This window comes from Thamnophis sirtalis, unplaced genomic scaffold (assembly GCF_051295495.1).
Source record: "Thamnophis sirtalis isolate CommonGarterSnake01/CBP01778 unplaced genomic scaffold, rThaSir2_p1.2 scaffold_15, whole genome shotgun sequence".
Classification (NCBI taxonomy): domain Eukaryota; kingdom Metazoa; phylum Chordata; class Lepidosauria; order Squamata; family Natricidae; genus Thamnophis; species Thamnophis sirtalis.
In genome coordinates this window covers 24210312-24232688 of record NW_028261395.1, presented here as the reverse complement: position 1 = coordinate 24232688, position 22377 = coordinate 24210312, and the positions used below count along the sequence as shown (strand labels likewise).

At 51.7% G+C, this 22377-nt stretch overlaps 1 protein-coding gene across 3 annotated transcripts; it reads left to right on the top strand.

Moving 5' to 3' along the window:
• Nucleotides 1-3127: 3127 nt before the first annotated feature.
• ZNF503 (zinc finger protein 503) lies at nucleotides 3128-19637 on the top strand. Of its 3 annotated transcripts, none has more exons than XM_087701804.1 (3): nucleotides 3128-4121; nucleotides 5179-6710; nucleotides 18126-19637. In XM_087701804.1, exons 1-3 carry the CDS (start codon nucleotides 3804-3806, stop codon nucleotides 18214-18216), a joined length of 1941 nt encoding a protein of 646 aa, XP_087557930.1. In that variant the 5' UTR covers nucleotides 3128-3803; the 3' UTR covers nucleotides 18217-19637. The 3 variants fall into 3 exon arrangements, with proteins under 3 accessions (XP_087557930.1, XP_013929089.2, XP_013929090.2); XM_014073614.2 differs by lacking the exon at nucleotides 18126-19637 and adding an exon at nucleotides 8813-9409; XM_014073615.2 differs by lacking the exon at nucleotides 18126-19637 and having other exon boundaries at nucleotides 3129-4121; nucleotides 5179-7577.
• Nucleotides 19638-22377: the final 2740 nt, after the last annotated feature.

Below are 22377 nucleotides of genomic sequence, written 5' to 3'. Positions count from 1 at the left end.
TCTCTCTCCCGGCCTCAGCAAATCTATCAGGATTCACAATTGGAAAAACAAAATAAAACAAAACCAAGGGACCAAGACGGCCGGCCTCGAAAGCCACTTGGCTGGGAGGCTCCCCCCTCCCGCCGGTTCAGGAAAAGAGGTAAGCGGGGACTGTCGCCGGTCCCTTCGTGAACGGCCTCGGCTAGGAAGTCCGGCGTCTCCCAAGCCTCTGAGCTGAACACCTCGGAGGGAAAAGCCGAGAGGGACCAAAAGGAGCCTGCGGAAAATCGGCCCCGACATCCACATCTTCCGCACACACCCCCCCCCCCTCAATGTTTCCTCGTTGTTGCAGCCAGAAGGCCTGGGAAGGGCGCTCCTATGGCACTGGCCCTTCGCTTGGAAAGAAGGGGAGCCCGAGCCTCAAACCTGAGCCGCCGAGAGCTTTAGAGGCAAGGCCCAAGCGGAGGTTTTGCTTGACGGGGACTCTCTAGGGCTTTCCGGGGGCCAGAAGAGACTCCCCACCGGCTGCCCTAAGGAAAGTTCCCCCTTCTCAGAAGGCTTTACTATCGTAGCGGCTACGGGTCAGCTGGTCACGCTTCGAGCGAAAGGGCTGCCTGCACCCAACACCTGGCAGCAAGTCAGGGACAGGTGTGAATCTTGGCCAGCGTTCACTTATGGGAGGTTTTTGTTTTTGTTTTTTTCTGGGAGAAGTTATTGGGTTGTGGGGGGTTATTTTGAGGAGGGGAGCGAGTCCCCAGAAAAAAGAGAGGAGCCCACAGAGAAGCGACAGGAAGCTATTGCAGACACGCAACTGCCTTCCTTCCCACGCGTCCTTGCTTCCAAACGTTTAGGGCGATCGGGGGTCGGAGCTTGCGAGAGGCGGTGGCCCGAAAGTTGGCGAGAATGTGCAATTCGATTCGTTGTTTGTTTGTTTGTTTTTAAATCAGAGCGGATCGAGTTTGGCGTTTGCCCGGGGGCTCCTCCGTCCCTCCAGAAGGCCGGCCACCCGGTTTTCGGGTCGGGGTAGAAGTCTCGGGCCCGGGGCAGGAAAACGAGAAGGGGGAGACCGGAGCAACAGCATGCTGGAAAGGGGCGGGAGGGGAGAGCCAGGCCACTCTTGGGCAGGTGAAACCGAAGCGGCATCCAAGCGTCCCTGCGCCGGCGGCTGAAAGCCTTGGACGGCAGCCACAGTTCATGTTATCCCGCAGCCTCTTGGGCGAATAGCCTGGACCGAAAAAGAGGCTCAACCTTGTCCCGGGCGAGCCCGCCTCGTCTGATGGGCCGGCTGGCCGCCCCTGAATCCCTCACCCCCAAGGGCCGTCTTAACAGCATTATGGGTCCCGGGCAAAGCAGTGTACTGTGGACCCTAGGACAACTACTCAAAGGAATAAAAAATGTAAATGGTCGATGAAATGAAATACATATTTCTCAGTGTTATCATTGTTAATTTCTATTCATGCATGTTAGGATGAATTTTTTTAAAAAATTGCAGTAAAATGTAATAAATACGTTGATGTCTTTATAGGATACAAGGCGCATTGAAGGGTTAACATATAGAGATTAGTCCGGGGTCCCTAGGCTCGTGGGGCAACCGGGCAAGTGCCCATCAGGCCCATTCGTTAAGACAGTCCTTGCGCGCCGGGGGAGATGCCCAGGCTTCGGCCTTCCTCAGGCAAATGGCATCCCTGCGGTCCCCACGAAAGTCACGCAAACGAGTGGGCAGCACAGGCAGCGCTGTGGGACTCCTGGCTGGGCCTGGACAGCGCCGTGGCGGGGCCCCTTGCGTTACCCAGAAGGGAACTGGCGCCAAGAAGAGTCCTCGTGGGCTCTGGATGGATCCCCTAAGGCAGTGGTTCCCAAACTTGGCAACTTTAAGACTTGTGGACTGCTGGCTGGAGAATTCTGGGAGTTGAAGTCCACAAGTCTTAAAGTTGCCAAGTTTGGGAACCACTGCCCTAAGGAAATCTGTTCCAGAGACCTCCGAGAATAGGGACTCAAAGAACCGCGGCAGGAGGAGGGAGGAGCAGCCCTTGGCGAAGAGCAGCCGCCTACCTATCAGCACCGTTGGTTGTAGGTCGTACGGTGGCCGTAACACCAAGAGTAGGAGTCCCACGGGAAGCTAACGCGGGTATCCAGGGGCCTCCTGCAGTTCCAAGTACTAGGAGCCGCGGAAGAACCGGCGCTTCATCGCCCGGTGGGGGTGGGGGAGGCCTGGGCAAGCAGCATGTTCCCCCCGAGGTGCCGGGCTCAGAGAGTGAGTGAGTGAGTGAGTGAGTGAGTGTGTGTGTGTGTATTCCTTCTAAGGGAAGCCGTCCGTCTGTCTGTCTCTTTGCTATCTGTCTCTCCGCTCACTCTCTGTCTCTCTCTCCCTTTCCTTCCTTCAAAGTCGCACCAGGCTTGTAATCAGCAACACAACCTGACATAAATCAAGGCAGGATTGACAAGGGCTGACAAATAACTGATGGATTGCGGTTGGAGAGCATTGACAGCGGATGAAGGAGAGGAACCGAGGGAGAGCGCGCCTCTCCCCTCCCCTGGCCGGGAGGGGAGGGGAGGGGCGGCAGGAGGAGGAGAGAGGGAGGGGGCAGGGCCTCATTCACGTGACACCCCCCCCGGCCTCGCCCAATCCCCGCGTGGAACCTCCCCACGCCCCTCCAGTTCCGCTTGGAGGGCGCTGGGTTGGCGTCTTGGAAGGAGGCCCAGGACTTTTCCTGCTTTTTTTTCGTTTCGTGCCGGAGGAAATCCGATCCAGGCGCCGTCAGCTTTTCTCTCCCCCCCCCCCCCATATAAACTGAGCCCGGGGCCGTTGCACGGAGAACACGCGCGGCGTCTTTTTTCTTTTTGCCCCCAAAGCCACCGATCTTGTCCCAACCTGGGGCAGGCAGCATCTTGCAGTCCCGGCCCCGACCAAAAAGGCAGGGTGGGCGTTGGGGAGGGGAAAAGTCTGGATCCCGGAAAAGTGAGAGGGGGTCTTTCCCAGGAATGCCAGGCCGGACAGGGAGCGAGCCCCGCTGAGGAAGGCAGGAGGCTGGGTGGATGGAGCGGGCAGAGCGGTGGGTGGGTGGGTTGGGTGGGGGTCGTCGGCCGCGGAAAAGCCCTTGAAGAGGGAGCGTGACGTCACATCCCCTTGACCCTCCAATCACCTCGGGCTCCCATTTGATTGGAAGGCGGCAAAGGCTTTAATCTCCCGACTAATTCAGCTCGCTCGGGAAGCCACTTTCGCTGCCAGAGCCGAGGCTGGTGGGGCAGCGGCTGGCTGGCTGGCAGGAGAGAGAGAAAGAGAGCGGCTGGGGCGCGGAGAGGAGGAGAAAGCAAGAAGGACCGAAGGAAAGAAGGAAGGAAGGAAAGGAGGAGAAGACGGGCCGGGCAAAGGGGGGTGAACGGCGGAGGAGACAAGCCCGGGCTCTTCCCCTCCCCCCTCCTTCTCCCCCCCCGGGACACAACCCCCCCGCAAAAAAACCCCACGGATTTATTTCTCCTTGGGTCTCCTGCGGTTGCAACCTCGAACTTTCCCTTTTGGCCCGAATTTGAAGGGGGGGAGGCAAAGACTGAAAAAAGAAAAAAAGGAAGACAGACTGAAAAGGGGAGAAGAAGAAAAACCTTCGCAGGAATCTGCTGCCTCGGCTGCTGCTGCTGCTGCTGCTCCCGGTTTTCCAAAGGGGGCGGTAATCTTCCTCCTCCCCCCCCCCACCTTCTCGGTCCCCTTAAGTCGCCATTGGAAGCTGCAGACGCCCCGTTTCGGTCCCTGAGCAGCGCGTTCCCGGCGCTCCCGCTGGCTGCCTCTGGCCCCCCACCCCGCGCGTTTTCATGCGAGCCTTTGGGTCATGATTACAGCCCCCGCGCTTTCTGCCATAAGAAGTAGTCCGCGCGGAGGCGGAGGAGGAGGAGGAGGAGGAGGAGGCGCGCCAGAGCTGGGAAACGGCGGCGGCGGTGCGGAGCTCCCTTGGCAGAGCGGGCTCGCTGGGAACCTTATCGGCGGCGGCGGCAAAGCTTTCTTCCACGCCATCCCCCCTTCGGATCCTTTGCGCCAAGCCAACCGTCTGCCCATCAAAGTCTTGAAAATGCTTACGGCACGGACGGGACACATTTTGCATCCCGAGTATCTCCAGCCGTTGCCTTCCACGCCGGTCAGCCCGATCGAGGTAAGGCACGCGGGGAGGACGGGACCCCTCCCCGTCCTTTGGTGTGTGTGGAGGGGGGTTGGGGTGTGCAATCCTTTGTAAGGCGCTTGCTTCGTTTCAACAATCCCCCCCCCTACGCTCCCTCTCTCTCTCTCTCACACACACAAATCGTCCAGCTGGGGCAATGGCGCGGGCTGCGCGATTGGGGGGGAGTTAGCTGGATTACCCCTAAAAGCTCTTGGAGGAGGGACCCTCTGGACTAGTCTTCCTGCGTCCCTTGCCTCCCCTTGGTGGAGGGAGAGGCGCGCCCCGGCCTTTCCATTTTGTTGTATTCTCTTCGCTCTGAACGGGGGGCCGACCGGGGAGGGAGGGGGGCTCTGGCCGAATTTGCCACTTTATCGCCGGGCTCATTCCTGCCCCCTCCGCCGCACCCCCCCCCCAATCTCTCCTCCCACCCTTCGGGCTTGTTGATTATGGAACCAGCTTGCCATCCAAGGGACGGTAACCTGAAACGGAGCAGCCCTTGACCGGTTGGAGGGTTTGGAAAAGGAAGCGCCCGGGCCTCTTTGGGGGTGTGGGAGGCTGTGTTTGTGTGTGTGTGTGAGAGAGAGAGAGGGAGAGAATGAGTGTAAGAGTGTGTGTTCGTATTTGTGAGAGAGAAACTGTGTGTGTGTATGTGTGTGTGAGAGAGAGCGCGACCTTTGGGCACAGCGAGGGTCTTGGGGCGGTTACAGCGAGGTGAACGGATCGGATCTCGGGGCCGCGGGGATCCGAAGGGCTCCCTAGATGCGCAGCGACGAGGCAAGAGGGCTGAGCGAAGCAGCTCGGGGCGGCGTCTCTGCGGCGCCCGCCAAGGAGTCCCAATTGGGGTGGGGTGGACGGACGATCGGGGTGCCTGGAGGGGGTGGGGGAGAAGCGGAGGGCGCCGGCCTCGGCTTGCCTCGCAGGGCGGGACGCGAGGCGTAGAGGATATGCCGCAGGCGGCGGCGGCTTTCAAAGGAGAGGGGGGTTGGCGTCGAGGGGGCGCTCAATGCCGGCACTGAGGGTTCCCTCTCTTCTTTCTCCCGGCCTCCTGCAGCTGGACGCCAAGAAGAGCCCGCTGGCTCTCCTCGCGCAGACCTGCTCCCAGATCGGCAAGCCGGACCCCTCGCCTTCCTCCAAGCTCTCCAGCGTCACGTCCAGCAGCGGCGGCGACAAGGAGCCGTCCAAGGGGGGGCCCTTGAAGCTCAGCGACATCGGCGCCGAGGACAAGTCCAGCTTCAAGCCTTACTCCAAGCCCGGCGCGGACAAGAAGGACTCGTCAGGCGGCGGCGGAGGCTCCGGGGCCGCCTCCGGAGGGAGCTCGGGCGGTGGCGGAGGTAGCAGCGGCGAGAAATCAGGATTCCGGGTGCCGAGCGCCACCTGCCCGCCGTTCACGCCAAGGACAGGCAGCCCCAGCTCCAGCGCCTCGGCCTGCTCGCCCGGCCTGCTGCCCGGCGGGGAGAGCAAGGGCGGCGGCGGAAGCAGCGGCGGCGGCGGCGAGGCGGAGAAGAAAGAGGCGGCGGAGAGCTGCGGCAAAAGCGCTTCCGACGGTGCTGCCCGCCTGGCTTCTAGCGGCGGCGGCGTTCTCTCCGCCGAGCTGAGCCAGAGCCACGAGGGCGCCAAGGGGCTGCTAGCTGGCGTCGCTTCGTCCGCCTCCTCTTGCTCGACGGCGGACTCACCCTGTAGCGCCGTCCCGTCGTCGGTGGCCGCCGCTGTGCTGAGCTCCGCCGGCTTGGTGGCGCCCGTTTCCCCTTACAAGCCGGGCCAGACTGTTTTCCCGCTGCCGCCGGCCGGCATGAGCTACCCAGGCTCCCTGGCCGGGGCGTACGCCGGCTACCCTCCACAGTTCCTTCCGCCGGGCGTGGCGCTCGACCACAGCAAGGCCGGCGGCTTGGGGGGCGGCGGTGGGAGCGGCGGCAAAGCGGCGGGCTCCAGCCCTCTGGCCGGCGCTTCGCCGCCGTCGGTAATGACGGCCAGCCTGTGCCGCGATCCCTACTGCCTGAGCTACCACTGCGCCAGCCACCTAGCCGCCGGCGCCGCCTCCTGCGCCCACGAGCAAGCCCTCAAAACCGGCGGCTATCCGCTGGTTTACCCGGGGCCGCCGCTCCACGCCGGCCCGCCGTCGCTGGCCGGCCACCCACTCTACCCTTACGGCTTCCTGCTGCCCAACGACCCCCAGCCGCACAGCTGCAACTGGGTCTCGGCCAACGGGCCCTGCGACAAACGCTTCGCCACCTCGGAGGAGCTGCTCAGCCACCTGCGGACTCACACGACCTTCCCCGGCCCGGCCGACAAACTCCTCTCCGGCTACCCGAGCTCCAGCTCGCTGGCTGCCGCCGCCGCCGCAGCCATGGCTTGCCACATGCACGTCCCCACGTCGGCGGCCGGTGGGCCGGGCAGCCCCGGCGCCCTGGCTTTGCGCAGCCCGCACCACGCCTTGGGACTGAGCAGCCGCTACCATCCTTACTCCAAGAGCCCCTTGCCCACCCCGGGAGCCCCCGTCCCGGTCCCGGCCGCCACTGGACCTTATTACTCCCCTTACGCACTCTATGGGCAAAGACTGACGACAGCTTCCGCGCTGGGATACCAGTGAGTTTTTTCCCGGGGGTGTCGCCGCCTGAGGTTGGGGTGGTTTTTTTTTGGTGATCCTTTAAGGGGGCGTCATGGGTGGGGTGGATTTGAAGCCACGCTTTCTTGGGGCGGGGGGGGGGGTGGAGACGGCCCAGCGTCCTTTGGAAAGTTTCTTAAAGAATGGATGACCAGACAAATTGCAAACTTGGACCTTTTTTAATAAATATATATATAAAGATAGTGTTCATCTTGAGGACTGGATCCATGGGCACTGTATTTATTTATGTTAGCTTCAAGCGGGACGATGAATCCATTAAAAAAAAGTGCATTAGCTAATTTCAGCTCGAATAGGCTTCAAGGAAAACAAAACAAAACGAAGTGGAAACACCCGTTGTAGAATATAAATCAATAAAAAGAAAACGAGAACTAGAGGTCTTCTCTTTAATGTTACTTTAAAATTGCTATGATTGTACTGTATTGTACGTTATTTAACGGTGGGTGGGTGGGGCAAACCCCCCTCAATGCATGTCTCTTTTTTCCAAGAACAACGCGGGCTTAACTTGCAATTTGTCTATTCCGATTTTCAAATTGCAGCGATTTTTTTCAAAGATGTACCCAGTGGCAAGAGAGAGAGAATTGGTATTTTTTCTATGTATCCTGGCAGAAAAGAAACCCAACCACCACCAACCACTCTTTTCCAAAAACCTCCGTTTGCCTTATTTTTATTCTTTTAAAAGAAACACTTGACTATTTTTTAATTTTTAAGTCCACCCTGTAGCTAGGACAGGAACAAGGGTGACGTCATGTATTTAAAATAAGACAATGTATCGCTTTAAAAAGATTAAAATTCTGTATATTTGATGTATTAAAAAAAGGTTTACTTTTCTTTTGAAATAACCCTTGGAGTCTGTTATAAATGCTCTTAATTACTGGGCGGATGAAAGTAAAGGAAGAGAAACAGCCATTGAAGGTTGATTATGCTCCGGTTTAATTAGTACCCGATACTTTTCTTATTGCAGCTGCAACGTTATTAAGCAGAACTGGCAATTTAAACTAAAAACAAAAACAAAAGCAAAGTCAGCTTCTGTTTTAAGGGGAAAAGGAAGGCGTTTGGCTTTCTGGGATTTGCCCACCGAGGTGCGGAAGTACGGCTGGGCTTTTAGGAAAGGAAGGAAAGGCGCCCTGTTTTGTTTTGCTTTTACGCGTGGCGAATGAACTCCTGGCTCCGTTTAGGGAAACGTGGGTCACGATCCAACCCAGATTCTGGAAGGAATCGTGCTGGCGGGTGGAATGAGGTCTCGTCCCATCCCGTTTTTGGCCCGAGCAAGAGAGACCTACCTGCTCAGGAGAACCTAAGATCGACCTTATGGCACGGATGGTCTTGTTTTTTTTCGTCCCAAAGGAGCGAAAAATGAAGAAAGAGACACGTGGGGTGCAGATTTTTTTTAACACGAGGGGGCAAGTCCCTTGGATTCCTAGTTAAGTGGGATGGGGGAATATTTTGAAACCCGGGTCAGTTTGGCCTGATGGATGCAAACCCAAGTGGCGGCGAAACGCACTCGTAAAATATTTCATTTCAGGCAGAGCCGGGGAAAACATCTACAACTACAAAATCTTGTTAGATACGTTGTGGCAGAAAAGCAACCAACCCGTAGATCTGCCATATTCGCACATGCTACATTGGGTTTAGCGTTAATTAACCCTGGGTTTAAAGGGTCTTTCGGAAGACTTGGGCTGGTTTGCGGCGTGAACCAAATCCCTTTGCTTTTAAAAAGAGTGCTTTTTCGTGGCCTTTTGTGTGTGTGCCAAAGTAAGGGAGCTCATTTCAGCGACCCGTTCCGTCGTTCTTGTGTGAATGCGGACGAGGGGACGTGGAGGGACAGATCGCCAGAAGTTGAGGGTTGGAAATAAACCCTGACTAAAGCCCTAATCCCCCTGGTCACTGATGCGGAAGTAGCTGCGTCGAAAAGGGAAGGGGGGTCGTAGCTCTGGATTGGGGGGGGAAATTGTAAGAAGCCCCATCTCCTAAAATGGGAATGGGGGAGGAAGATGCTTAATCGCTTATTTATCAGGCTTGCGGCCTGATCTTTTTTTTTTTTTTTTTTTTTACTTCCGAGTAGATTTCTTCCTACAAGTTGAAGACCAAGAGCTGCCGACTTAGAGGTGGTGAGCGGACTTCAGAACGTCTTTCTGGCTTCCCTTTCCAGTTTATTCCCATCTACTATTTCCCCCTCTTCAAAGTTGAAAGTAGTAAGAAGGCGGCTTTGGCCTTGTATTGTTTTTGTTTTTTTTTTACCTTCAATCCGGAGAGATTTTTACCTTTCCAAATCTGTTTGCGTTCTTACGCAGCGCTGGATGCAAAGGAAAAGTTAGTCGTTGAAAAAGCAGATCCGGGGAAACTGCAGGGACGGTGGAGCAGAAAAGCAATATATCTTTACAAAAACGAAAAAGCTGCTAAAGATTTTTCCCCCCTCCTTTGGATGTAAATGGCACTCCAAAAGATGTGCAACTGGGCCTATCCATTGTCTTGCAAAAGGGAATAAAAGCAGAGAAATATGTGTCTGCGCGCACCCAAAACAGTATTTCGCTTGGGTCCTTTAACAATCGGTTCGTGGTGGTTTTAAGTCGGGGTAGGCTGGGTTGCTGGCGAAGCTGTAAAACTTCCCAAGTCAAACAAACAAAACGAAGGCAGGCAGGCTGACTGCAGGAAAAGAAGGAAAGGAGACGGGCGGGAAGCAAAGAGGAGAGAGCGAGCGTCGCACGGAAACATTTTAACCTTTATTATTATTATTATTATTCTTTAACGAGGATTATTTTTTGTTCCGCCGTCTTTGTCAAACGGTTACCAGATCCGAAGGAGCAAACTGGTCGCATCGGGGGGGGGGGGCAGCTCAGGCTCTGCAAAAGTTTGCGTTTCCCCGGCTGTGACTTGGGGGTGGTGGTGTGGAATTGCCTTGGGACGGGGTTCACTCTAACGACCCCGAAAGAACGATCCTTTCGTTGCAAGCTGCGGCGCCGGTTTGCGGCGGTAGCGTCCATCCCTCGCCTTTGATGGCGACTTTCGCTCTGCTTTTTTTGTCTTAGGGGGCCAAGGAGGGGCTTTGACTCTTCAAATAACTCACAAATCAAAGGGCTTTTTTTAAGGGGAGGGAGGCGAGACGGCCAGCAGAGAGAGTGTGATTGTGAGCGACTTAAGTCGTGGCTTGGCTTGAGAAGCGAAGGACTGGATTTCCTACAAAATTGGAGCTAAGGACACTTGTTGGCGTGTTTTTATGTATCGCGGGGAGGTTTTTAAAAAGGAACCAAAATTCCCTTTTAAAGTACAAGGCAGAAACGCCCTTGTAGAAACAAAAAAAAATCCTCTTCTGGGAACACGTGTAGAGAGAACGTCGGAAAACAAAAAAGGGTTTTAATAACAACAACCACCTCTTCTCTTAAGTTGTTTCTTTACTGAGTCACCTAAGGCTGTCAACCTCCCCCACACCTCGACCCGATTTCTCCCTGCAATCTGAGCAGGGGAGAAAAATCTGCAAGGGGTCATTCTTGGGCACAGCTCCCTGGATCGTACAGCGCGCCCCAGACTTCAAAGTGGGGCAATGGAGACAAGCGAAGGTAACACCCACTCTTCTTCCCCCCCACCCCGATCTTAACAGGTCTGCCGTTAAGTAAGTCTGGGTGATGCCGGGGTAAGACTTGGGCCAACTAAGCCTTGTGGTGCTCGGGGCGAAACCTTCTCCTTCGGAGCTTTTTCTTCCTCTCTGACCTAACCCTAAAAGCCGGGACTTCAAGGGACTGGCGGCGCTTGGCAAGGACCAGGAGATGCGTGGCACCAATCGCTACAGGCCCGCAGAAGCCAAGGTGGCCCTGCAGACCTTCTCTCGCTTCCCCGCCGCTTCTTCCACACCAGGAAAAAGGCTCCGTCCCTTTGCAAGGTTGCCGGGGCCTAGCGGACAAGCGCCATCTGTTTGAGAAGCGAAAAGCCCGGGAGGAGGAGGAGGAGGAAGGGGCAAGGGGGGGGGGGCGACGGCGGCAATTGACTTTCGCGTCCCTGCGAGGAGAGCAAAGGCCGGCCTCGCTTGCTTCTCTGCGGCTGGAGACAGCCCGCAGCCTCCGCGGCGGAACCCGTGGACGGCGTTCCCACGACTCAAGTTCAGCTGCCGCCGGAGTTAAGTCTGGGCCAAGGCATCCGGCGAGGCTGGGAACGCAAAGCCGGCCAAGGAAGCTTCTTAGCTGCGCGTTGGAACCAATTTCTTCTGGGGCTTCTCTGCGCCATTCTTATTCAAGGGCTTACGGCTGTCGGAGGAGGCGCCTCCACGGCTGGGCTAAACCTGGTCTTTCCCTCCGTTACAAAAGAGCCCTACAGCTGGACAAAAGACCCTTACTTAGCACCGGCCCTGCACGAAGCCTCCGCAGAGCAAAAGCGGAGAAAGAGAGAGAAATCCTGCAGGGAGATAGACACTCCGCAGCGATCTGAACAGGCATGGTTAGAGGAGGAGGAAGAAGGAAGAAGAAGAAATGGCAATGCTCCTAATACTACGACTAGAAGGGAGAAGAAGAGTCACGACTGCAACGCAACTGGATTCTCCTAAGAATGGCCAGCTGGAAAGAAGGCAGCAGCAGGGCAGAGCAACCCAACCGGGGGAAAAGGCCGTCGTTCCCCATCACGGGGCTGGGAAAGATTTTTTTTTGGGGGGGGGGGAAGACAGTGGTGTATTAACCATTAAGCACACTAAGTAGCTGCTTAGGGCACCAGGTCTAAGGGGCAAAGTTGAGAAAGGAAAAAGAAACCCCAATGAAGATTGGTACAGTATGTACAAAGGAGGCGGGGACCAAAATGTGTCAGTGCTTAGGGCACCAGTGAGCTTTAATCCACCACTGGGGGAAAGGGGTTCGACTCCCGAGAAGAAAGCTGGAGGCCTTGTGGTACAGGCCTGGAAGAATCCCACATGCGAGTAAGGGAAGGCCTCTTCCATCTGTTAGAAAAAGCGGCAAGGCATTGCCGGGGAAGGGCCTTGACTTGAATTCCCAGGACTCGCAGAACATGGGGAAGATGCTGGGTTAATTGCGCGAGTGTGTTTGTGCCCAAGAGACTTGGCCGACCCTGGGGTGGGGTGGGGGTTTGATGGTCGCGTTTTATTCTGTGGAGCGTTTTGTTTTCCAGGTTGGGAGCTTTATTTTTGGAGGGGGCTCCAAGCTGGACAGCTGATGAGCAAGCTAGGAAAAGTGGGTGCAAGATGTACAGATACTCGTGAGGCCTATATAAGAGCCTCCTATAAATGTTGCGTGGCCGTTTAAGCAAATGCAAAGTGGCTTAAAAAGGCATCCTCTGTCTGTAAAATGGGGACATTGCGAGCCGGTCCTGGTTCAGGCAGAAAGCCTGCTGGCGGATTTGGGGCCAGCCGCTGTCTCTCAACCCTGGGAAGGAGGCAATGGCAAATCACTTCTGGAAAAACCTCGCCCAGAAAAACTGCAGGGAATTCTTGAGAATTGGACACTGTTGAAAAAATAATAATAATTTAGTTGGTTAGCAAATACTAGAATGTGGGGGAAAACGTCTCTGTCCCATCAAGCGATCGCCTTAACCCAGTGTTTCTCAACCTTGGCAACTTGAAGATGTCCAGACTTCAACTCCCAGAATTCCCCAGCCAGCTTGAAGATGTTGCCAAGGTTGAGAAACACTGCCTTAACCAAAGAGCAAGGCAAGGGGTCAGATCCGTCCAACCCACCGCTATTTGTTCCTTTTGTACCTCCGAGATCTCCCCGCGTTTGGTTACGTTTTGCACTCCAAATCCTATACAGCAGTCCTTTCTCGTCGAATCCGGGTGGCCCTTTTGGGGATCCCAAGATCCGATTGGACGGGGAACGAGAGCAAAGTGGTATCCCACGGGCGATCCGTGGGAGAATCAGTCCCGGGAAGTGAAGTTTGGGGCTCCAGGAGAAAGAATTTGTAACGCCAAATTTAGGGGAAAGAGTTCCCTCCCTTAGTGTTTTGGGGACGGCCAGAAATCAGCCTGAGACACGCAGCAGGCAGAAAGCCAGTCGCGCGCGCGCGTGTACTCCACACACCGGCAATGCTTTGAAAACCGACAACTGAAATCCGTGTCTGTCCGGAAGGGCGCACGCGCGTTTTAAATGTGGCGTGTCTGCTTGCCTTCATCCAGACGGCCAGAGAACGCTGTCGGCTGCTTTCCACGGCGCGCCGAGGACGGGAAGCATCGTGACTCGGGAGACGCCGGCTACGACTTCGACTATCGCCCTCGTGGGAGAGAGACAAGACGCGTGGGCCTCTTTTCAGATGGCTGGAAAGGAGCACTTGTGTAGCCTCAGCTGCGAATCCTTTCTCTTCCTTCGCCTGCCTTTTCTCTTTCTTTATTATTAGTATTATTACTACTATCCCTTTATTCATTCTTCTTTGCCTTTCCTTCCTTCTTTCTCCTCCCCTTCTTCCTCTCTTCCTCCTTTCATCCCCAAATTCTCGCGTGTTATCCCAGTGACTTCAGCATCACCCAAAGACTTCTGCCCTCCCGCTCGTTGTGCATCATCAACCGGAGACGTCGGAAGAAAAAATCGTTTCGTCGAACCACAATTTCTCGCGGTTACTACTATTACTAGTAGTAATCCATTAATCCACGCACGGGTAAATTCCTTTAGTCCGTCCTCGCCACGTTCTGTTGTTTGGCTTCTCGTCGCCTTGTGATGACCTAAAGAGAGATTGCACGTGGGGAAAGTAAGAAGGATGCTCGCTTGCTCGCTGCCTGGCGTAACTCCCTCCCTCCGGCCTCCGCCTCTTTTGTTTCCCTGCGTAATTTCCCCATTTCCAGCGAAGATGCACCGCCAGGCGGCGCTATTCAATCTTTCCGAAACGACTTGTAAAACCCACAGGTTTAACCCCACCGCTTTGAGCGCGACTTTTTAACGTGGTTCTTGCGCCGAGTAGCTGGGTCTGTACTTATGTCTTGCGTTATGTGTGTGCAACACAACTGCGTTCACGGAAGAGGAGATGGGGTAGGTTCGAGGAAACTGTTTGATGGAGAAAGGAAGGGAAGGACAGCGGGATGCATGGAATGGGAAGAAGATCAAAGCAAGACGCCCCTCTTAACTCTTAACTCCTCCAAACATTTTTTTTTAATATAAAAAGGTTTTTATTAAGTGAACATTAAAAACGTTGGACATAGTGCGACATTTCTGGCATAGTCATTTCCATAGTTTTTTGATCTTACAACAATAACAATTTATATCCATGACATAGGATATAAATATAATCAGTCAAATTACCTACCCATTAATCCCTTTCATTATATAGTTACTATCAGTATGTATACATATCCAATTCCTACCTATTGCACAATATTAATACCATATTTTCCAGTTTTTAACTTATGCGTGTTTTTTTGTCCCGACTCTTCCAAACTTTTCATGGGAGGCACAGCAAATTCAGAGGTCCCATCCAAGCTGTTTGAGGCTAGACTGTTTCAAACAGATAAAACATCAGCAATATTTTGGTGGTGGTGTGGCGTTTTTCTCTCTGCCCCTTTGAGCTTGAGGTACCACCTCCTCAAATCCTCCCAACTCTTTTCCAAAGTATTTGGTGGGGGAAGTGCAACATTTTGGTATCTTAAGAGACATCTCAGCCGCTCTCCCCTCTTTGGGAGGCATCCTGAGGTAGATTTTTTTTGTGGGGGGAGCAACAAGACCCAAATCTAGACAGCATAGTAAAAAAGCAGAGATATCACCCTGCCAACAAAGGCGTGTATAGTCAAGGCTATGGTTTTCCCAGTTGCAATATATGGCTGTGAAAGTTGGACCATAAGAAAGGCTGAGTGCCAAAGAATGGAGGCCTTTGAACTCGGGTGCTGGAGAAGACTCCTGCGAGTCCCTTGGACTGCAAAGTGATCTAACTGGCCAGTCCTATAGGAGATCAACCCTGACTGCTCTTTAGAAGGCCAGATCCTGAAGAGGAAACTCAAATCCTTTGGCCACCTAATGAGAAGGAAGAAGAACCTGATGCTGAGGTTGATTGAAGGCAAAAGAAGAAGGGGATGGCAGAGAATGAGGTGGTTGGATGGAGTCACCAAAGCAGTCGGCATGAGATTAAATGGACTCCAGAGGATGGTAGAGGATGGGAAGGCCTGGAGGAACAAGGGGTTGGTTACAACTTTGCGAATAACAATATTGAGACCCTAATTAATAAAAACACTTCTCAACTCTACCAACACACACCCCTGTAATTAACTAAGCCTTGCAGAGCAGCTGAATGTGGGTATGTTTTCTCCAGTCTCTGAAGTGGAAGGGATTACCAAATTAAAACAAGGGAGTGACTCAGCCAAGTGAGAGGGAGGAGAAGGAGGAGGCATCTCCCAACTGTACCTTCCTGAGCTTGTTTGGGTGCTATGGGGATCCATCCAGGAGTTTGGACTAGAAGACCTCCAAGGTCCCTTCCGACTCTTGTTATCCTGTTATGGTCTCTCTCTTGCCAGCCTTAGCTTTGGCCTAACCAGCAAATGCCTCCTCCCCACTTTGCTGGACTCCAAGGGGTGCATGAACCCTCTGAAGCCACAGCACCAACCCCACCCCCAAGCCCTTTCCCCCTGGCCTTTCAAATGGCAAAAGATGCTCCTTCACACTGAGCCAGTAGTGTGCAGCGGAAGCCAAAAAAGCCAATGCAATCCAAAGTTGCATTAACGGGGATACAATCAAGATCAGGTACTAATACCACTCTATAAAGCTTTAGTGAGACCACACCTGGAATACTGCATCCAGGTTTGGTCACCAGACTAAAAAAAAGATGTTGAGACTCTAGAAAAAGTGCAGAGAAGAGCAACCAGGATGATGAGGGGACTGGAGACTAAAACATACGATGAATGATTGCAGGAACTGGCACAAAACTAACTGTCCCCATTTCTAATCCTCACCTTTTGTCTGCCCGAGCCCCGTTTCAAGTCATTTTGGAAGGGCACTGGGTATCCTGTGGAGGCAAACTGGCTTTTTTCTTTTTTTCTTTGCTTTGTGGTTGTCCTCCTTTAGCACATCCCATAATGGCAGGAAAACAGCCATCAATCAGGGCCCTTCCACCATTCTGTCCAGCTTCTCTGAAAAGGTCTTGTCTGTTTCCTCCTTCGGTTGCTAGCTGAGTCTCCCTGGCTTAAAATGATATACCATCAGTGCTAGAAGGGAGTGGGGTTTTCTTTCTGCTTATATACAAGTGACTTTCCCTGGCTGTGTTGGTGGGAGTGTCCTTGGTGATTCCTTGATTAGACTCTTGGTTGCTGTTTGATTGTTGGTTTGAACTGTTAGTTCTGCACAGGTCAAGCATATAAACATAGAGCAAACCCCACTCCCTTCTAGCACTGATGATGTTACCTAGTTGAGTCATGAAACGTCTGCAGGACAACAACCCAGCTCAGAGAGCACCGACGACCCCACAGTTCAACCCTGAGTTACAAATATTCTTTTCTTGTAGGAGAAGACAAGGCTGAGCCCGAGGGAGGGGTCAAAGATGTCATCAGCCGTGAATCCCTGCGCCCTCACAAGAGATCTAACTCCAGCCCACCTTGAATGCCTTTCTTATCTCCCGCTCATTTCCCTTGACTGTTAGTTGACCAGATTCTTGTAGAGAGCTTAAGCTTGCCATAAATCTTTTATGTTCATTTGAAAGGCCCGAATCGCCTGATTTGACGCTTAACACTACTATTCATGTCAACAATCAAAGATCAGCCAATCAGCATTCTCTCTTTGACCCAGTGCCTTTTGTTAACCAATCAGGGGCTTGTTGGCTATTCACTCGAGGCCTTGATGTGACATTTGGGGCAAAACTGAACATTCTGGAATGATGGACAAGTGGTGTGCTCCTAGTTTGGTTTAGAAAGAGCTATCTTTGCCCCTTTGCCCCTTTAGGCTGTGCAGTGCCAATGGCTGTCCACAAACACACATCTTTCCAAACCATGAATAGCAAAGGGCTGAAAAATATTTTTAAAATAGTTTTTTTAAAAACATACATCACGGAAGGGATAGGCATTACGGTGGCACAGCTGTTAGGATTCAGTACAAGTAGTCCTTGACTTACAATAGTTCATTTAGTCACCTTTCAGGGTTACAATGGCACTGAAAAAAATGACTTACAACCATTTTTCACACTTTTGACTGTTGCAGCATCCCCACATGGTGTCATGATTGACATTCGGATGCTCAACAAGTGATTCACATTTATGGTGGTTGCAGTGTCCGTGTGTCCGTGTGTGTGTGTGTGTGTGTGTGTGTGTGTGTGTGTGTGTGTGATGTCTGTTGTGGCCTGCTAGCAGCCAACAGAGCTGGCAGTAGATTTGGACAGTGAGGAAGTTGGGGAGGAACATCAGCCAGTCCTGGAGTCTGGGGAAGGCTCTGCGTCGGAGGCAGAGATGGGGCCAGGGCCGTCTGACAGTTATCAGCTGCCTTCAGAGTCAGACATCAGTGAGGCAGAAGAACAGCTGGAGCCTGTTCCCAGTGTGTGTATGCGCAGAGTTGCCAGACGAAAGGAATAGTTAAAGAACAGGTTGACTTGGAGTGAAGCCACAGGTGGATGATGAATGGCCCCTCCCAGAGGAAATAAAAGAGGAGAGAAAGGGGAGTGGAGTTTGTAGGAGACAATTAGTTTGCTTAATTGATTCGTGACTCTGTGAGACTCCTTGCCATGTTTTGAAGATATCGGCCTGGCAGCTCTCCAAGCCAGATAAGGTCTGTGACTGTAAATCCTCCCTTGAAAGACTTTGCTGGATGTGAATGAGATTTTTGCCCATTTTTGCTTCCAGGAGGCTGCAGGGAGTCCCACTAGGACCAAAATGGGGCATGGGAGGGTTGTGCATGCATGCGTAGGGGGGCAGGGCAAATGGGTGTGTGTGTGTGTGTGTCTGTGTGTCGCACACGCATGCTTTCGGCACACGATGACAAAAAGGTTAGCCATCACTGGCCTATATACTTGGACGGAGATGATGGTCAGTGGGGTAACCTGGCCCGATCACCAGTCAAAAAGAAAATGTCCATTAAGACTCCTATGTGGGTCAAAGTGAATCAGCAGAATAACAGAATCAGAAAGGACTATGGAGGTCTTCTAGTCCAACCCCCTGGAAGGATCCCCACAGCAGCCCAACAAGTCCAGGGAGGTACAGTTGGGAGATGCCACCTTCCCTCTCGCCTGGCTAAATCGCTCGCTAGTTTTGGAAGAATAAACCTGGGAAGCAAGTGTACAAAATTGCAGTCTCCAGATCACTTAGCATATTTCTCTGGAACTATTTTTTAAAGTCCTCGACTTGCAAGCTTTTTTTGGGGCGGGGGTGGCTTTTGGTGCACAATGTTCTAGAACTGTGATCTGTCCTCTGATTGTGTGTTTGTGAACCCTGGGACTATGGAAAAAGCAGTCATGTTCGTAGGCCTGAAGCCGCTTCTCTTATTTCTGTGCAGCTCCTGGCATTCCTGTCCCACAATGGCCGCCTTTCAAGGTGAAATGATTCATACGCATTTTTGCTGGGCGAGACAGTATCCAAGCACTTAGAACACGGCTGTGTGATTTATCATCAATACAAAGCACCGAGAAAGTCACCGTGCAGAGGAGGGAGCTAAAGGGGATTGCAACCAACGTCAGTGAAACAAAGAGAGGCCGGAAGAAACGGTGGTGGTTGTGCAGATCTGAAATTATTGGGGGGGAAATTGAATATAGACTCAAACCCTCATTCACCAATTCACACTCATTTCCTAAACCGCACAGCAATCGATAGCTTTTGTGATACATCAAAAAGCTACTGATCGCTGTCTTTTTATAAGAGCCCAATTACACAGTGATCTTAGCGCGCTTCGGTTGCTAAACACAGCCTGGCGGTCAGACAACCCCAACAGCAAAGCTGCTGTGAAAATGTGTGCCGAATAGACGGCGACAGTGGTGGGATTCAATTTTTTTAACTACCGGTTCTGTGGGCGTGGCTTTATGGGCATGACATGGCTCGGTGGCAGTGATGAAATTCAATTTTTTTTTAGCTGTGGTTCTGTGGGTGTGGCTTGGTGGGTGTAATGTGGCTTTGTGGGCGTGGCTTGGTGGGCATGGCAGGGGAAGGATACTGTAAAATCTCCATTCCCAGCCCACTCTGGGGCCTGCCAGAGGTGGCATTTGCCGGTTCTCCAAATTACTCAAAATTTCCGAATTAGCCAAGCCTGGGTGAAACTTCATCTTTGGAGGTTGCTGGGGGCTCTGCATGGATGGGATCATCTGTTATTAAGCGAGGGTCTTTGGGCATCATCAGTGTGCCACAACTAACCTCACCACTTCTTATAGCAACAGCACTTTGACTTATATACCACTTCACAGACCTCTTTGCAGACCTCTCTAAGCGGTTTATAGAGTCAGCCTTTTGCCCCCAACAATCTGGCTCCTCATTTTATTGATCTTGGAAGGATGGAAGGCTGAGTCAACCTTGAACTGGTCAGGATCGAACTGCTGGCACTCAGCAGAATTAGCCTGCAATACTGCATTCTAACCACAGCGCCACCACAGCTCTTTTTATCATTTTACCATCTCTAATGATGTCTCCTATGAAGTAATAAGCTGCTATGTGGAGTAAGAGGACGCCTGTTGTGTGGGTGTCGATATGTATATATGTATATATGTATTTGATGTATATATGGGCCCCTTCCTTAAGAAACTTTGGAGAGGTATAAGTTTAATGCTGTCCAATAAAATGGGATTTGAGACTGATATATCCCTCATGCAATGAGAACAATCACTTTTTCAAAAGTGGGGAAAGCAATTGGTTGATTCACAAAAGAGCAGCAATTCCTGATGTTAGTGTGACTGTGTGCTATGGGGTGAACTCTGTAGCTGTGGGCTGGAATCAACACTCGGTATTTCAGGCAAAGGGAAAATGTCTGGGCCTTTTACAGCAGGTTAAAAAAAAATCAAGATGGCATCCACAATAAAACACTTCAGTCACACCACCTCTATCATGACTTTTTTTACTATATTCTGTGGACACACACACACACACACACACACCATGAAAGGTGAGCTAAAGCCAGACAAGGAATAATGGATGGAAACTGGTGAAGGAGAGATTCAACCTAGAAATAAAGAGAAATTTCCTGATAGCGAGAACAATCAACCAATTGAACAGAAATTTCCTTTGGAAGTTGTGGGAGCTTCATCACTGGAGGCTTTCAAGAAGAGATTGGACTGCCATCGGTCAGAAATGGTGTAGGGTCTCCTTCTTGGGCAGGGGGTTGGACTAGATGACCTACAAGGTCCCTTCCAACCAAGGGTGGGTTCTGGCTGTTTCTGGTCTGCTCAGGGACACACTGTGTGCGCATGCTTGATGCGCGCAATGCATGTATGCACAGTACTAAAAATGCTTCTGTACATGTGCATAAGCAAAAAACAAGATGGCGCCGCCTATGGCGCCACCGAGAGAACCGGTTCGGGGGCGTGGCAGGATGAGTTACTACCTACTCAGCTGAACCAGTCCAAACCGGTAGGAACCTACCTCTGCTTCCAGCTCTGTAATCTGTTAAAGCCTAACTCCCCAGCTCAATGCATTTGGGACCCTCAGCTGGGGATGACAAATTAGGATTTGGGAGATATAGAATCTCTGGCATGACTTGCAAAGGGAATAGGTGGCAGAATTCATCCTTTTGTGTCATGCACACAGACACCAGAAAGGAAATGGTTTTAAGGCCACACCAACTGCTCGGATTGTAGATAGAAGAGCAGTCAGGGACGGTGGGCTTAATGTTTTCCCTCTCTTGCCCTCTTTCCTTCTCTGTCATAAACAGAAATCTCTTTGGGGTGGGTGATTGGGAAGTGACTTGGCTTCTCTTGGACCTTTTTGAGATGAAAAGATGAGATAGGCATGAGAGGGAGGGAGGGAGAGAGAGATTGAAAAGCTAGAGTGGGTGGAATAATTGTGTGGTGCATTTGTGCGTGTATGTGCGTGAGAGAGAGAGAGAGAGGGAGGGAAGGCTGGTGGTGATGAGGCATACAAAGACATTAGTTGTTGCTTTCAGTAGATTGGGGCATTTGGGGAATTTAAAACAGTCGCTCCACCCTTTGGCCCTCTGCCACATGCTTTTCCATCAACCACCAGCTTTCCCAAGGCCCAAAGAGATCTAATGGATCGCTGATCAAAAGATCGGCTTGCGAAAGATCAAGCCTGAGATCCTGCCCCTCTCTCGAATAAACGGCACCCTTCCCTTTAGCTTCCTTGGAGATAGCAGTAGGATTCACACATGACAGTCAAGCCCAGCTTGGCTGTGCATTGACCGGAGTTCCTGGTTGTTAAACGAATCCCAAGGGCTGGGGTGTGTGTGTGTCGTACAACCGACTTATCTGCACAACCAAAACAAACAACATCTCAGTCTTTGCCCAAGTCTGATTGAAACCCCCCCCCCTGTTTTAGATGAACTTCTGGCACCCTGCCAACACTGGGCACGTCATTCATTCTTGGTAAGTAGACCCTGATACAACTAATGGAAAACACACAATTTAACAGGAGTCAAAAAGAAGAATAACCAGCCTACCAGAAGACTAAAGTGAGTTAGAAAAGAGAATGTCGTGCCATCCACAAACTTCAGAGCAACAACTGTTGGTCAACATCCAAGTGTTATGATTAATGGTCTTTCTTATTATGTCATCATTTCTCGAACTTTAATAAAGCTTTGTTATAGTCAACATCAGGTACAGGTAGTCCCAGACTTACAACAGTTCGTTTAGAGACTGTTCAAAGTTACAACAGCACGGAAAAAAGTGACTTATGACCGTTTTTCACTGTTACCACCTTTACATGGTCCCCATGGTCACGTGATCAAAATTCAGATGTCTGGCAACTGACTCGTATTTATGACCGTTGCAGTGTCCCGGGGTCACGAGATCCCCTTTTGTGACATTCTGACCAGGAAAGTCCATGGGGAAGACTGATTCACTTAACAATCAGATTACTAACTTATCAACTGCAGTGATTCGCTTAACAACTGTGGAAAGAAAGTTCATCAAATGGGGCAAAACTCACTTAGCAACTTACATTTTTAGGGCTCAATTGGGATTGTAAGTTGCGGGTTACCTGTACTTTTATTTTCAAATGGCTCTTTCCATGATTTTCCCCACCACGCTTACCATATTTTTCGGAGTATAAGACGCACCAGAGTATAAGACGCACCAAGGTTTTGAAGAGACAAATTTTTTAAAAAAGGTTTTACACTCTGCAAACCTCCCCAAAACAGCCCATTTTTTGTGAAAACGGGCCAGTTATTTTTAAAAGGGCATGAATAGCCCTTTGGAGGCTTGTAGCATGCTCCGGAGGGGGGGGGGTGAGTGAAAAATGGCCTGTTTTTTGCGAAAACGGGCTCATTTTTTTTGCCAAAAAAGGGCATGGATTGCATTTAGGAAATGTGCTCCTGGAGGCTGGGGGGAGGGGAATTGAACAAAAAACCGCCCCTTTTTCACTCATTTTTGCCCTCCCCAGCCCCAGGAGCTCTCTGAAAGCCTCCTAAAAGCTACGCACAGCCATTTTGGGTGTGGTTTCAGGAGACAAAAAATGTTGCATTCAGTGTATAAGATGCACCCAGATTTTCAGCCTCTTTTTTGAGGGAAAAAGGTGCATCTTACACTCCCAAAAATATGGTATATTGTTGTCTACAAAATTTAAAGAAGAAAAATTAAAAAAGAAAGTGTTGT